The sequence below is a fragment of the Echinops telfairi genome, unplaced genomic scaffold (genome assembly GCF_000313985.2).
Source record: "Echinops telfairi isolate 266 unplaced genomic scaffold, ASM31398v2 ScPeMD7_7410;HRSCAF=8448, whole genome shotgun sequence".
Classification (NCBI taxonomy): Eukaryota; Metazoa; Chordata; class Mammalia; order Afrosoricida; family Tenrecidae; genus Echinops; species Echinops telfairi.
The window spans coordinates 6,013,202-6,029,740 of NW_022111310.1; the positions used below are offsets into that span (position 1 = coordinate 6,013,202).

A 16,539-nucleotide genomic window follows, 5' to 3' on the forward strand; every position below is an offset into this window, starting at 1 on the left:
TCAAGGATTGCAGTCTTCAGTACGCAACTCAATGTAAAGAAGACTAAAATCCTCACAACCAGACCAATGGTTGATGTTGTCAAGGAGTTTGTCTTGCTTGCATCCACAATCCGTGTTCATGGAAGCAGCAGTCAAGAGATCACAATACGAGCTACACTCTGTAAATCTGCTGCACAAGACCTGTTTAGAGTATTGAAAAGCAAGGATGTCACTTTGAGGGCTAAAGTGAACCTGACTCAAACCATGGTATTTTTCCATTGCCTCGTATGCATGTGAAAGCTGGATACTGAATAAGGAAGACCGAAGGCGAATCTGTGCAGTTGAATTGTGGTGGAGAAGAATATTGAAAGTACCATGGGCTGCTAAAAGGACAAACCGATCTGTGTTGGAAGAAGTAAGAGTGCTCCTTAGAGGCAAGGATGGCAAGGCTTCATTGTTCGTACTTTGAACATGCTCTCAGGAGAGACCAGTTGCTGGAGAAGGACAACATGCTTGCTAAAGTAGAGGGACAATGAAACACAGGAAGGCCCTCAACAAGGTGGATTGGCACGGTGGCTGCAAAGATGGGTTCAGGCATAAGAAACATTACAAAGATGGCACCTGACTGGGCAGTGTTTCATTCAGTTGTGCACAGGGTCACTGCGGGTTGGAATTAACTCCATGGCACCTAACAACCACTATATATATATATATATATATAGTGTGTGTGTGTGTGTATATATATATATATATATATATATATATATATATATATATATACACTATATAAGTAGCTTTACTAAGTAGTACATAGAAGCAACTTCTTTGTTTGATGTTTAATTCTCTGCTTAAAAATTTCTGGTTGGGACTGATCAAAGAGAAATCTACTGCTGAGCCAGATTGTGACTCCTTTAGATAAAGTCATGAGCATGATCTAAATTTTATGGAAATAAAATTTTATTTTTCATCTAGTGTTCATTAACACAACCTTTGTTTACATTGTGTTGAAGCCATCAATAAAACTTTGTCTCAAAAGGTCGGATCGGGCTGTTCAGCCCCAGCTGCTCACCTGGCTAGGGTGAGGTGCCGTCGAGTCAGTAGCAGCCGTAGCGAGGCTGCCGAGCAGAAGAGACACTACGACATCCTAGGCCACCCGTGCAATCACCCCTTTGCCTCTAGTGGAGGGCCTCCCTCGTTTTTTTGCTGCCCCTTCACTTTATCTAGCATGATGTCTTTCTCCAGGAACGGGTCTCTTGTGATTTGACATAGCGAGGCTATTACATTAATGTAAAACCTAGAACGTTAACTTTGATAAGTGAAAAGGCAGGGACAAATTTTGAGGCTGTACTGCATGGCATAAATATGTTGTCACACATAACTGAAAACACACAAACAGTAGAAGACAAACCAGAAAACTCCTCAAAACCACAGTCACTGCCATGGAGTTGATTCTAACTGATAGGAGCCCTAAAAACCAAAGCCCCCAAACTAACAAACCAAACAACCGCTAACCAATCAGACAAACAAAATTTCCCCAAACTCACACTGCCGTGGAGTCGATGCTGACTTAGAGCCACCTGGCCTGTCAGAGCAGAATCCCCTCTGCGGGTTTCTGAGGCTGTACATCTTTACAGAATAGGAAGTCTCATCTTTCTCTCCAGGATCAGCTGGTGGTTCTGAACTGCTGACCTTGCAGTTACCAGCCCAACTCCCAACCTACTAAGCCATCAGGGCTTTGGAAATTACCCTATGACCTTCCAAAAAGTAGACACTTATGCATCCAGATAGTTAATCGAGTGAATCAAAAGAGAACCCACAGACCTGGAAACAAAAAGTTTGTCAATGACAAACTGGACAGGGATTAATCTCTAAAATTTATAGAAAACTTCAACATTTTTACAAAAAGACAATCTAATTTAAAAACAGGCAGAGATACAAACTTTACCAACAAATACATTCAGATGGACATCAAATACTTGAAGTTATGATAACCCCAAATACATCCGTTAGAAAAATGCAAATAAGAACAATGAGATATCATTGCACCCCAGCATTGATAACAAAGTAAAAAAAAAAAATCAAAGCCAGAAAACAATAAGTGCAGGTGAGAATGGGGAGAGATTGAAACCCTCACACACTACTAGTGGGACTGGGAAGTGGTGTGACCACTGCGGATATGCATCCCTAAAGAATAGAGTCACAATAAGAATAGGTAGACGCACACTCATGTTCATCAAAGCAAGATTCACAATAGCAAAAGATGAAACCCCCCTAAATGCCCATCCATGGAACTGGATAGACAAAATATTCAAGAAAATACTACTCCATCTTAAAGAATAGCCCTGGATCTGCGAAACACTTTATAACGTGGATGAACACGCAGGACATACTGAATGGAATTCATCTATTGCAAAAGGAGAAATATTGATGAGGCCACTGTTGTAAAATATCAAGAAAAGGTTTTCTCACTAAAGGAAGCATTCTCTGATGACTACCAGGGCTGAGGTGGGGAAAGGCAATTTACAAGCCAGAGGGTAGACACGTCTAACTTGGATGAAGTAGGAAGCAACATAATAGAAGAGGAAAGTCCGTGAAACTGATGGCGACATTGGAAGGCACAGGGAGGAATGCAAGCGGGAAAGGCACCGGCGGTAGAAAGGACTATATCCACAAGGCTGCAATAACAGAGACCTATGAGCAGGTGCATGGGTAGACACCTCCCCGCCCCCCACCAAGATGAATGGGGTAGGAGGGCGAGTGGGAGGATATCTGCAAACATTCATAGATAGGTAGGCTTGACCGAGCACATGAGCATTTATGTCTCCTGCAAATATAGCCACACATGTAGTAGATTAGACAGGCGGGCAGAGTAAAGAAAACTTGTTGTTGTTGATAGGGGTCATCAAGTCAGAGCTGACTCACGGAGACCCGGCGTACATCAGGAGAGAACGCTGCCTGGCCCTTCATTATGCTCAGTGTCTTGTTTAAGCCCATTGTTCAGCCTCTGGGTCAAGCCATCTCAGTGAGGTTTTCCTCTTTTTCTCTGACTCTCCACTCTAAGAAGCATGGTGTCTTTTTGCAGGGGACTAGACCTAAGACGTAATCTAACACCTGGAGGGAATGAGTCATTGGGCCTGCGGGAGTCCGTTTGACTGTCTTGATGTGTTTTTCATCTAGCCCGGGAGAGCCCAATCCTTGTGCCTTAGATGGCTGCTCTGACTGCCCACTTTACTAAGCATGATGCCCTTTTCTGGGGGACTCTCAAGAATGACTCATTAGGCCTGGGGCCTTGAGAACACAGTGTCAAGGGACACCAAAGTCAATTGGCATAACATAGTCCAAAAAGACGATGTTCTATATTTTACTTGGCTAAGTAGAAACTGTTACCTTAAAAGCTCATGAGCAACCATCTCAGACACATAGAAACAATTAGTTAAATGGACTAAAGGGACAAGACATCCGTCTCCATGACCCTGAAACTAGAGAGTAGTCAGTTACCACTACCCACTGTTTCGACATTGGAGTTGGAGAAAAACACAGAACAAAACTCAAAGGCATAAAAAATAGCAGGCTTATTGGTCAGACAGAGATGGGTGGACTCCCTGGGACTATAGCCTTTTGCCACCCTTTAGATTTGGCAATGAACTCACCCCCACAGTATAACTACAGACAGACAACAGACACACCTATAAGGCTCACAGTAACACCAGTTAGGTATGCATACTTTGGAATAATCAACCTTTTCTATCTAAAAGGACAGGATTTACCAAGGACAGAGTTCAGACTGATAAAGCAGGAGGGATGGAGACAAACACGGAGGAAGTGGGATAAGTTACATTACATTACAGCGATTGCAATCAGTGAGATGAAACAAAATATGTATAAATTGTGGAGTGGAAAACTGATCTGCTCTTTAAACTTTCACCCAATTCACACACAAACACAGAACTTTATGGGAGCCCACTTCTGGCCACCCTCTTCACTGCTGCCATTGTTGCTGTTGGAACTACTAATAAAGGCCAGAGGGATTGGCAGTGGCAGCAGTGACAGGAGTGGAGCAAGAGGAAATAAGTAGAGAGAGAGCGAAGCTGGCTGCCTGCCTGCTAGTCCACCTGTCTGCTCAGCAGGGCAGCCCAGCCCCATAATCCCCCCTGCTGCCACGGCTTGACCACCAGTCAAAAGTCCTAGAACTCAGGCCCAAAGGTAGGCCTTGTACCTGACCTGTTAGAATCCCCTTGTCGACCAGTGGTGCAAGAGTCTGGGGGTGGGGCCTTCACAGCCATTTAGGGGGAAATAATAAACACAAGGAAAGCAATTTTCCCTCTATAAAACAAACAAGAAAACCTTAGGGGACCCTGGACTTCTGTGTAGTCAGATGTCCAAACAGGTGTCCTGTGTACAGACTCAGCTTTGCTAAAATAAGTGAAAATATAGAGCTAGACTGCAAACAGTAAAGAAAAACTACATTTGAATATAAAAATACCATCAACTCAAAATCTCCACGCTTCAAAACACAAAACCAAACCTGTCTAGTCTCAAATTTTGAGCAAATTAAAACAAATTTTTTTGAATGTTCCTTCATCACTCCCTTCTGGTCTTCAATGTATGCCTAGCGTGACAATAATATTATTTTTAATCATACCCCCCTGTATTCAAATTTTAAAGCAGATAAATTGGACTGCAAATCCAAAAGTAAGGGTGTCAAGCCCACTAGCAGCTCCACAGGAGAAAGCTGAAGCTGTCTGTTCCCCTAAAGATTCAAAAACTCGAACAGCTCTGTATAACGCCACTTTGAGTCAGAATTAACTCACAAGAGTGGATATTCTAACTAATAAGGAATTTGAGTCACTCGGTGGCACAGAGGGTCGGTTAAGTGCTGGTCTACTATTCTGCACAGAAGAGGCTGGCAGGAGTCAAAATCTATTTCTTGGGAATTGAAAACAACAAATTAAGAATGACTGCTTAAATTTGTTTTAAAACAAACAAAAAACCCAAAACATACTTCAGCTGGTTCTCTATTCAGCAATTCGTGCACATCTTGTTTTGTGATATTAATGGCAATCCACACAGCGGAGCAGCGGTCTTCCCGTTTGCTCTTCGTGTTTATACTTTCCATTAGGACTTGGTTCTCTTGACAGGGACCAACATCTCCCTACCTATCATTGGTTCAATCTTAACTTTTTCCAAAGTGCTTGTACTTTTTTATTTGATTCTCAAAACAATTCTGGTAACCAGTTGGCAACTAGCTGCCTCTCTAGCTGACTCTGAGTCATGAAAGCCCTATGTGCCAAAGTAAAGCTGTATCTATAGCGTTTCAATTATAGACTGAGATGTCTGAAGTAGCTTGGCAAATCTTCTTCTTGTGTGCTCTGTCCATCACCTGTGGACTACATCAGATGGCTAAGGTACCATGATAGAATAAATCATGAATCATCCCAAAAGATTTGTTGTATATTATAACATGTATGCCTATGGTTATAATTCCGCTAGGGAATGGGTTGTATTTGCTATGTAAATGAAGCAGATTAGAATAGGGTCTAATATTCTCTGAGAAGGTGAGTTGCTCAGGTTGGGAAGTACTAAAAATATGAGTGGGGCAGAGGTGCCTCTTCAAAATAGAGTCAACCTTAATCTTGTGGATGGAACAAAGCTTTCAGGACCATCATTTGCTAATGGAGAAGGCTTCAAAATAAGAAACAACTATAAATAGCCATTAACAATCAGAATGTGGAATCTCTGAACTGTAAGTCTAGGAAAATTGGGAGTCCTCAAAAAATGGAATGGCACACATAAAAATCAATATCCTATGCATTAATTAAATGAAATGGACTAGTATTGCTATTTTGAGTCAGAAAAATCATACAGTTTACTATTCCAGGAATGACAAAGTCAAGAGGAATGGCATTGCATTCATCATCAAAATAATATTTCAAGGAGCTGATACCAAGGGCTCAAGTAGAAAGAAATTGTTTTGGAGATGTTGATAGAAACATATGTTTAAGTGTGCTTAATGTTGGATTGTTATAAGATTATAAAAGCCCCCCCCCCAATAAAATGGTTACTTAAAAATAACATTTCAAGATCTATCTTGAAGTACACATCAGTCTGTGATAAGATAATTTCTAATCACATCCACAAGGACATCCAGTTAATACAATTACTATTAAAATATATGCATCAACCACTAAATCCAATGATGAAGAAATGGACAAGTTCTAACTTTTCAGCCTGAATTTGATCAAACATGCAATCAAGATGCATTGATAATTACTGATAATGATAATGAGAAAGTCAGAAACAAAGCAAAAAGATCAGTTAGTTGGAAAATATGGCCTTGCAGACAGAAATAAAACTGTAGATCACCGGACAGAATTTTGAAAGACTAATGACTTCTTCAATGAAAATACTTTTTTCTAAAAACATAAATTACTACTGTGCACAAGGATGTTGCTAAATGGAATATACAGGTATCAAATTAAGCACATTTGTGTGAAGGGGCAATGAAGAGACCCAGTATCATCAGCCAAAATGAGGTCAGGAGCCAACTATGGAACAGATGATCAATTAATCATATGCAATTAGATTGAAGTTGAAAAAAATGAACAAGTCAACAAGGGTCAAAATACAACTTTGAGTATATTCCACCTGAATTTAGAGACAATCTTAAGATGTATTTTTATGTATTGAAAGCTAATGACTCATGACCTAAAGAGCTGTAGGATGACATCAAAAGCATCGTGCATGAAGAAAGCAAAAGGTAATTAAAATGAGAAGGACGAGAAAGACTAAAGTGTATGTCAAGAAAACACTCCGAAACTTACTTTTGAATTTAAAGTAGCAAAAGCAAATGTCACAAAAGAACTAAACAGAAAATTTCAAAGGGCATCTCAAAAAGACAAGTATTAAAATGAATGAACAAAGACTGAATTAGAAAGCAAAACAGGAAGAATACATTCAACATATCTTTTTGAAAATGATAAATCATTTTATTGGGGGATATTATAGCTCTTATAACAATCCATATATCAATCGTATTAAGCACATGAGTACCTATGTTGCTATCAGTATTTCTAAAGCTAGAAAAACTGAAGGAAAAATTTCAAGCCTTGACTTGCAATCTTGAGAACTCTTTGGGCAAAATATTGAATGATGCAAGAATTATCAAATGGAAGATGGAAGGAATGCACAGTCATTGTACCAAGAAACTTTAAGAGAAAGAAAAATCTCCAAGCATCAGCTAAATACCAATGGAAATGTTTTAACAAGCTGACGCAACACTAGAAGCATTCACTAATGTATGCCAAGAAACTGGGAAAACAGTAACTTGGCCAGCCATTACAATCAGGAAAGGCATGCATCAGCGCCATCTCCTTTCACCATACTCAGTCTGGGTGTTGAGTGAATGATCTGAGCTGGAGGATGCGGAGAACACAGCATCCAATTAGAAAAAGGCTTACTGAAAACCTGAATAAGAAGGTGACACAGCCTTACTGGTTGCAGGGACTTGAAGCATTTGTTGCCGATGAAAATCAAGACTGCAGTCTGTAGTATGAATTCCAACGCAATGTAAAGAAAACCCAAATCCTCACAACTGGTCAAATAGGCAACCTCACGATAAACGGAGACAAGATTGACATTATCAAGGATTTTCTTCTACTTGGATTCACAATCAATGGTCATGAAAGCAATAAACCCAAATATTCCACTGGGCAGACCTGCTGCACAAGACCTCTTTAAAGTTCTAAGAGCAAAAAATGTCACACTGCTGACTCAGATGCATTCCACCCAAACCATGGTCCTTTCCATTGTCACCTCATTCACAGGTGAAAGTCAGACAGTGAATAAGCAAGACTGCGGAAGACATTATGCACTTGAATGACAATGTTGGTGTAGAATACTGAAATACCATGGACTTCCAGAGAACAACTAAATCTGTCTTGGAAAAAGGATAGCCAGAACCTTCCTTAGAAGAGAGAAGACCAAGAGCTAGTTTTCCTATATTTTAGACAGGTTATTGTGAGAGATCATCCTGAGAGGGTCAGCAAAACAGAGGAAGATACTCAACGCAGATTGATTGTCACAGTGGCTGCAACAATGGGGTCAAACATTCCACTTCTGAGGATGGCACAGGACCAGGTCGTGTTTCATTCTGTTGTATGTAGGGTCACTATGAGTGGAACTGACAACGGTGGCACCTAACAGCAACATGTCTTGCATCAATTTCTCTTGAAATATAAAAGGGATTTAGCCAGCAAGCAAAACAGAGACATGGGAATAAATATGGCAAGCCACAGTGCCAACAGAGATCAATTATTCCCCTATGGCTGGCACCCTGAATTCAGACTTCTAGACTCCTCAACTGAGAAAATAAATTCTATTTGTGAAAGCTATCCTCATGTGATATGTCTGTTATAGCAGTACTAGAGTATTAAGACCCACCATTGCCATTACGTTGATTCAGGATCATAGCAACCCTACAATGTACACAGTTTGGAGGCTGTAAATCTTTATAGATGAGCAGAAAGCCTCATCTTTCTCCCACAGTGACTGATGCGTTCAAAGTACAGACCTTACAGATAGCAGCCCAACTGGTAAGCCACTACATCGCCAGGGCTCCCATGGTTACTAAGACAGGTACCTTCTTCTAACTGATAGGCATGAAGGAGGAGATACAGTCCCCTGTCCAAGAGTGTTGCTTCTGTGGGTTAGGCATTGGGCTGCTAACTGCAGGCTTGGTGGTTCCAACCCACCAATCAGTGCGTGGAAGAATGGTGAGGCTACCTGCTCCCATACAGATTCAGTCTCAGAAGATATATACAGGGCTATAGTGGGTCGGAACTGATTCACTGGTGGTGGGCATGGTTTTTGGTTTCGGAAGAAATAGAGGTGTTCTGGGAGTCCTTTGACACTTATTTTATATACTTTCCATTACATTGAACTCTTCATCCAATGTGGTTGGAAAGTGACTGTGATATTTATAAGATAAAATCCAATGTCAAAATTATCCATACATACTCGTGTGTAAGCCGAGTTTTTTTAGCACATTTTTAATGCAGTTTTTGTGGTAAAATTAGGTGCCTTGACTGTTATTCGGGTCGGCTTATATACGAGTATATAGAGTACTGATGTTTTCTACAGGAGCAGAAGATAAAACATGAAGGAATTAGACATTAAAATTGGTCTTCAAATGATTCAGATTAATGTCAGTAATAATGGCCAAGGAGGATTCAGAGCAAATGTGTAGTTTACATTACTGTGCTGTGACTAGGACATAGAAAAGTGGTTGAGATAGACGACGAATGATATCTGCTAAGCTCTTCTGCATTTTTTTTATGTAGAAAAATATTGTGAATAATTTAAAAAAACAAACCTAGTAACTCATCACTGCCAAATGAACCCTGGGTCTGTCTTTTTCAATAGTCACCTGTAAAAGAAGAAGCTAAGAAAGTCTTGCATCACTTGACATTTAATTGGAAATCATTTATCTTCAAGTCAGCAGCAATCAGGTGCTACTATTAGCCATTCGTCACGAACTACAGAATGCATGTTCCCTAGCGGAGAGGGGTGTGCTTTGCATAGAGCAAGTCAAGGAAAACTAGCACAGTTGCACACAGATGCTTTAAAAATAAATGTCCTTTACTTCCCCTCTTATGGAACCGAAGGTATGCATTGGCATCATCGTTATGTCCTGTGGAACATACAAAAGTGGTTTTATGTTGTCCAAATTCTAATCAATAGGCTTTAGTACTTAGCCCTCTACTGATAGAGAAAAACAGACCACCTAAAACACTTATATCTGCATGAAAAAACCCACTGTTGGTGTGTTAGTACGCATGCCTCATGAGATGATAGGCAAAGTTTTCCTTGGTGCAGGGAGCAAGAGTTGAAAAGAGTGCAGCCATTTTTTAATTGTATGGGTTTGGATTTAAGTCAATTACAGTACCCCATTAACCCTAGCTAATAGAAACATTATGGAATTCACATGAGAGATAAATCCTAGGAAAGAAAATCTGTATCTGCTGCCACATCAGAGGTAAATTTTAAGGAGCTAATTTCAGGGGGGAAAAAACCCAATCTGGAAGAAAAAGAAAGGACAACTGTAGGAATTGAAGATAATTGACTGTTTCATGAAGGTGGGAATATAGAGTGCCTACTACCTACATTTACCGCCTCTGTTATTTAGTGGGAATCTGCTATCCCACTTTCAGTAGGTGTTGCCCTCTAGTGGGGGCTTCTATAACTCATGAATATTAAGAAACACGATTTCATTCCATTCATTTCCATCAATTTACTGATAACTCCAACACCAGCTTCCTTGGGACACATATGTCCCACTAATTTTATCAAACTGCCTATTACATAAAAATTCATGTTAGTTTCCTTCAAAATGCCTTACACTAATGACACATGATTTCAACAAAAATTCCGTCTTAAGAAGGTTAAGTGTACATGGAAGTGGGTCCATATGCAGCATCATTATTTAAAGGTCATGGGGATAGAGTTTAGGACAAGGGCATGTTCATTTGAATAAAATTGGTTAGTTTCAGAGATTTGAATATAGTAGTGAAACAAAAAAAATATTTTGGATCGCGAGCTGCTTTGATACATTCTATACGTAATGTTTTTATACTAAACTTTCATTGCTTAGACAAAGTTTTCCATTAATTTACTTGTAATGGATTTCCCCGCCTGAAGGAAGTTGCTTTCTTCTAAGCTCAGGATCTGATGTGTTTGCACCTTGAATAAATAGTATGCTGAATAAGACTATTGTGTCATTCTTAGTTGTTGGAGCATCCCAGTGGTATCCTTTTCCATTTACAACCTGAGGCTGGGCATTATCTAAACCATTACTTAGTACTCAAGGGCTTTCTGTGTCCTACCTCAGCAGCCCAGGAGGAAGTAGGAAGAGCTGCTGTAGCTATTCTTATTCTAAAAACAAATTTTGATATTTCCTTCTGTGAACAGTTTACTTGGTTGTATGAAAAAGTCCACTTTCTTCTAAAATACTTCTCTCAAGCGTTGGCACAATCAACAAAATAGGTCACTGGGCAGTTGACTCAAAAGAGGCAGCAGCTGGATGCGATCAATTAAATCAGTCCTATTAAATGTGCAAAATAACCTTGGTGTCCCTTTCCTATTTAAAGTTTTTTTTTTAATCATATCAGTCTATTAGACAAAAGACCACTTATCAGGAGAAGCAAGGAAAAAACTGCTTTTATTTTTGCCGAAAGTAAATTATGGTCCTATCCTAAAATTACCTATTACAGTGAATTGGCATTGAGCTGGTCATTCTTAATATAGAACGTTAGAGGATGACATTCAAATGATACAGTAAGAGCAAGCCAAATTAGATATATGTTTGAATTTAAAACAAAAGGGGAGCTGAAAGAAAATGCCTTCAGTTGGGCAACCCAGATCCGAGTTAATACAATAATCTCGCTTTTACAAGATGTGCACTATGAAAGTAGTAGTGACAACAGCGATTTAAAATACATTTCTGAGTTGGAATACAGAATTAAATGTGCTCGGCAGAGCATTTGTTTTATTGTCAGCAAATAAGGGCCGTCTCTGGAGGATTCTGTTCCCCCAGTGGTCTTAAAACTTTGACGTCTACGGCTTCTAGATGCTGCTTTTATGATTTCTTTGCTCCCCTCGTTGGTAATGTGCTGTTGTAGTGCACACATCCATCATGGGCCACAGACAATTTCTGTTCTAACCAAGGGACACTACTTTGGGGGGAGATTCTTGCCATTTGAGACTCTTGCCAAGCAATCTACAAATGGAATGGAGTCTGGAGACTCCTCTTGGCATTTAGAAACTTAGTGTTCCTAGTGAACCCTATTGGCAACTGATGAAGTATTAGGTAATAAAGAAGCAGTGATGAGAAGCAAGCGGTGCTGACGCCTGCATTTTGTTAGATGCGATTCTGCATATATATTAATAATGATGCACCCTATGGATGCAATTTCATGTTTATAACACTTTGGCCATTGGCAGTATTGCGCACCTGTGTTTTCCGTGCCTTCCCATCTGCTGCCTACAGTCATTCAGATTCAGGTGACAGAAATATTTTAGATAAAAGTTAATTAGCCTGCGCTCTGCAAAGCAAACCTCTACAGTTCACCATGAAATAAGAATCTTCTGGGCAACTACTGCAAATAACTCAGACCCACCTCTCCCAAGATAAAAAATGTAAGATTAATTTCTCTAGAACAAGAAATCTTTAGTAGTCCCTTGATATTTTATGCATAGGCTCTATCAGACTTGTGACTTATACATTACTCTTTGTCATTTGAGTTTTTATATCTACATAAATCAAGAGATACAAAGAGAAATGAGAAATATTTCTCCAGCTAAAGAGGTAAAGTGCAAATGATACAGCCAGAAATCCCCCAGAGTCTGGGCTCTCTTGACTGAACATGCCCCAACCATGGTGAAGCTCCAGAACACCCCTTAGTTTGTTAATCTTTAAAATGGGTCCAATGCCAACTGCCTATTTGCACCATAGATACTTTGTGCAATTGTTTCATAAAGTTTGCCATTATGATAAATACATAAAATGCAGGAAGCCCCATTTCTCCCCTTACTTATCTCTTCATCATTATTTCCCAAAAATTATGCTCCAAAACAACTTCTTTGACTCAAAGTATATTTGATCATTTTTGTTTAACCCAGAAGAAACTCAATCATTAGATCCCTCTTGCTTTATTCCGAGATATTGTGAACAGAACAGGGTTGAACACAACCACCACAGCACACCTGCCTCTGGATGGCACAGCGAGATAGAGATAATGAAATAATCCTCAAACGAGCACACACACCCCTTTCCATTCATAAGCTATTTCTAATACATGCTAATATCCAAGTCTAATCAAGCGCTCTTCTTCACCCCACTGCTTCTGTACTAGACGGATTCTCTTTGCTGAAAGGAAGGGAGAGGGAGGTGGTTTCTTTCTTATGCCATTGCCCAAGCCACACCTTCTAAAAAAGTCTGGCGAAGCCGCCGCTGTTCTTTCCACCAGCAGCAGTGAGAGTTTATCAGGGAGGGCCAGACCTGGAAGCAGTCAGGGGTGCCCACGCCTCGCCCCAGCCCCTGCACTAGTCTTCAAGACCCGGACGCTCTCCACCGTTCTGAACACAGCATTCCACACTTCGGTCTGCCACCGGCTAGATTTTCCCCAGCGGCTCACTTGCTTAGTCTTTTCACATCCTCTCCCACTTTCTTCCCCCATCTCCGACCCCCTCCCTCACACATTGCTTCGATCCGCACTCCACATACTTCCTTCCACTTTCTCCCTCAGTCCCCCTACCTACCACATGCGGATAGGGTCTGTCTGGTCCTGGAACAGTATCAAAGTTTTCAAGCCCTAAGTCATTCCGGACTGCAGCCTGCTCCCTGTCCCCCTCCTTCCGCCCCCCACCCCCGCTCCCACCCTTGGCCCCCGCCCCCGCCAGCTGCGGTCCCAGCCCCCAGCGCCGCCAGTCCCCACTCCACGCGCCAGACTCCGCTCACCTGACTCTCCCGCGGAAACTCGCGGCGCAAGATGCTGATCACCGGGATGTGCAGGACGGAGCTGACCAGGTCGAGCTCCAGCATCTCGCCTTGGCTCTGGGGGAAGGCGAGCAGCGCAGACACCCCTTGCACCACCACGGTGTGGCACACGCTCTGCAGGAAGGAGAAGGGGTCACTGCTCCACGGCGAGCTGGGGGACGAGAAGGGCATGAGCGGAAGGTCGCCCAGGCCCGCCTCGATGGCCATCACGACTTCCAGGGACAGGTTGTAGGGCAGCAGTCCCTCCACGCGGTTCAGGTTGTCCACAGCGAAGAGGAGGGCGTCCCGCGGCCACAGGGTCTCGGCCCCGGCGCTCTGCCCAGGTTGGCGCGCGCCTGGTGGCCCCCGGCCGCGCAGGGCGCTCCCCGACCAGCGTGCGCCCGGTGAGGGCGCCAGGGCCCGCCACGTCCCCCGCCCGGGCTCATCGTGCGGGGCGCCGGGGGCAGGGGTCCAGGGCTGCAGGTGCACCGCGCCCACCCTCACCGCGTGCCCGATGCGCTTGAGGATCTGGCAGGGCTGCGGGTGCGAGGAGGAGCTGGGCACCCGGGCCAGCACCAACGCGCAGGGTGGCGGCGGCAGCAGCAGACAGACCCTGCTCAGCAGCCACCACACAGTCAGTCTCCTCATTCCGGAGACCCGCGGGCAGGAAGCGCGCCCCCTTTTGCGCCCCGCTCGCCCCTCGGCGCCCGCCGCCTCCGGTCTCCGCCCCCAGGTCCCGCGCGCGGCTCACGGGAGCGGTCCCCCGAGCTGGCGCGCTCGCCGGGCCATCCGAGTGGGGGCTTTAGCACGCCCGCCGCTGTCCTCGAGGCCGCTGCCGGGCCCTCCGCGGCTCATCCTCTGCCCGCCCGCTCCCTGCTCGGAGCCGGGCGGGCGGGCGGGCCGGCGCCGGTCACCCGCGGCTCGGGCGCCGGCTCCCGGCGCGCCCCATCGGCAGGGCGCCGCGTCCCACCCGGCGGGGCGCTGGACTGAGAAGCGGCCGGAGATCCGAGGGCTGGGCGCTGACCCGAGGGGGTCACCCACTCACTCGCAGTCTTTTCCCTTCCTTTTCCGTCCGAGCGCAGATCGCTTGGTCCCGGGGGGCGCGTGGGAGAGGGCGTTCACATGAAGCCGCCCAACCCGCCTCGCTGTGGGCCACTCTCTGGCGGGCTCCCGCAGTGCTGGCTTCCTGTCTTTCTCCCGGTTACTACTTCGCTCGCCCTTTCTTTCCGCCCAGTCGCCGCCGCCACTTGCTTCCTTGGAGGACCGACGCGACTGGCCAGCAAAGGGTGGTTCGGCTCCGAGCGCCAAAGTTCTCCCCGCCTCAGCCGGCGCCTCCCTGTTGCTGAGCCCTGGCGCTAGCCAGTCGCTTGGCTGCGCTAAACGCCCACTGATGGTGAGGTTCCCGGGTGGCGCATCCCGCGCCCCTCTCCCCTCCGAGGCTGGAAGTCACAGTTTGCGAAATTCCCGGCGACCCAGGGGCGGAGGACTCGGAGCCTCTGAGAATTACGAATTCGAAATCTGCAATCCAGTCTTTGCTGGAACAGGTTCAAAGAAGCCTTGTCATTAAGGAGTGCCTTTTCCATATGTTGCCTTAAAGATTTTTGCAGCTAAGGGCATTAAAGCAAGAATCATTTACTCATTTAATCTCGGCTTCCTTCCTTCCGGTCTATGGGCTTTTGCATTTTTGAAAGGATTTTTAGAAGTATCTATATAAAGGATCCCTATGTTCTCAGGTACTCGGAATTCACACAAAGTCAATTGGAAGCAGGGTTTTGCATATGAAACGAAGAGATTCCAAATTAAACACAGTAGTTCCTAGTTTAAGTGATTTCATTGGCAAGATAACACTGAGGTCAAGGGGTCCTTTGCATTTTTCTCCTAGAGCTTGCCTGTGTGGATTATTGAAGAAAATACAGGCTTACGGCCTATGATGATGCAGCCAGTAGATTTATGACTATATTTTCCATCCCGGTGTGGTATCCTATATAGTATAGAAGAGTGAGAGAGCTCCATACAGAACAAGCATTGGGGTCAACTCTGAATTCCAACACGACCTCACTGAAACCATAACCTTGGCAATTTATTTCTCCTGCCTTTAGTTCCCTTGGTTGTTTCGATCCTTGGGATGAAGCTCCACCTCACAGTCATCAAGTGAATTCTGAGGAACAGTGAGCCTGTAGGACAGAGCTGACTGTGGGTTCCCCCGGGCCCTAAGTCCTTACAGGAGCAGAAAGCCTCATCCTTCTTTGGTCCTGGGGCTGTTGGGTTTGAATGTTGACATTGCAGTTAGCCACCCCACTTGCAACCTGCTATGCCTCTCCCTATAGGAGAGGGAAAAAATCTGCCTCCCAGGATTTCCAAGGAGGTAATATTGAAGCAGACAGCTGCATCTCTATTCAACAGAGCAACTGGTGGGATCCAGCAGCTAACCTTTCAAGTAGCAGCTCAATATTTAACCCACTGCACCACCATGGCTACTCTTGAAATGGCTCTAATTTTACAAAATCAAAGAAGGTTGCAAAGTGAACTCTGTTTTCCTCAGTACAGACCTGTAAAGCCATTTCAGAGCAAAACTTACCTGACACGAAACAGTTCTTGCAAAGGAGCTTCCCCTGCAAGGGAAATCAGCTCCCTCTAATTCTAGTTGATTCTAACTCACAAAGACCTGTTGGAAATTCCCTTGCCCAGAGGAATCTGCTGACTGGGGTCCAAATAGAAAGTAGTATTCTGTGGCCCTTGCATTGAATGAAAGATCCCTAATGGCCTAATGAGTGGATCCTGCATTGAGCTGCTCACTACCGTGTCAGCAGGTGAACCCACCAGAGAAAGAGGTCCTTAGGAGTCAGCATTCACTCAATGCTAGTGAGTCTGAGGGTACTCCACATCAGTCAGCACTGGAGGATGCTACTGTGGCTATAGGTGAATTAGACATTCTGTTCTGAATACTTAGTTTATAGATGCTTCCTTCAACATTCGGAACCCAACTTCCATTTTGAGTTTTGACCTAAGTTCAAATGGCATCTGCGTTC

The 16,539-nt window shown here is 43.9% G+C and overlaps 1 protein-coding gene across 1 annotated transcript in view; it reads right to left on the minus strand.

The window, feature by feature from the left end:
- The window catches only part of GRIN3A (glutamate ionotropic receptor NMDA type subunit 3A), a 209,187-nt gene extending 194,987 nt beyond the window's left edge, over window positions 1–14,200 (minus strand). The window contains exon 1 of the mRNA XM_004710974.3: window positions 13,493–14,200. Within this exon, the coding sequence (XP_004711031.1) occupies window positions 13,493–14,158 (666 nt within the window). The 5' untranslated portion in view covers window positions 14,159–14,200. The remainder of the gene's footprint in view (window positions 1–13,492) is intronic.
- Between the last annotated feature and the right edge of the window lie 2,339 nt (window positions 14,201–16,539).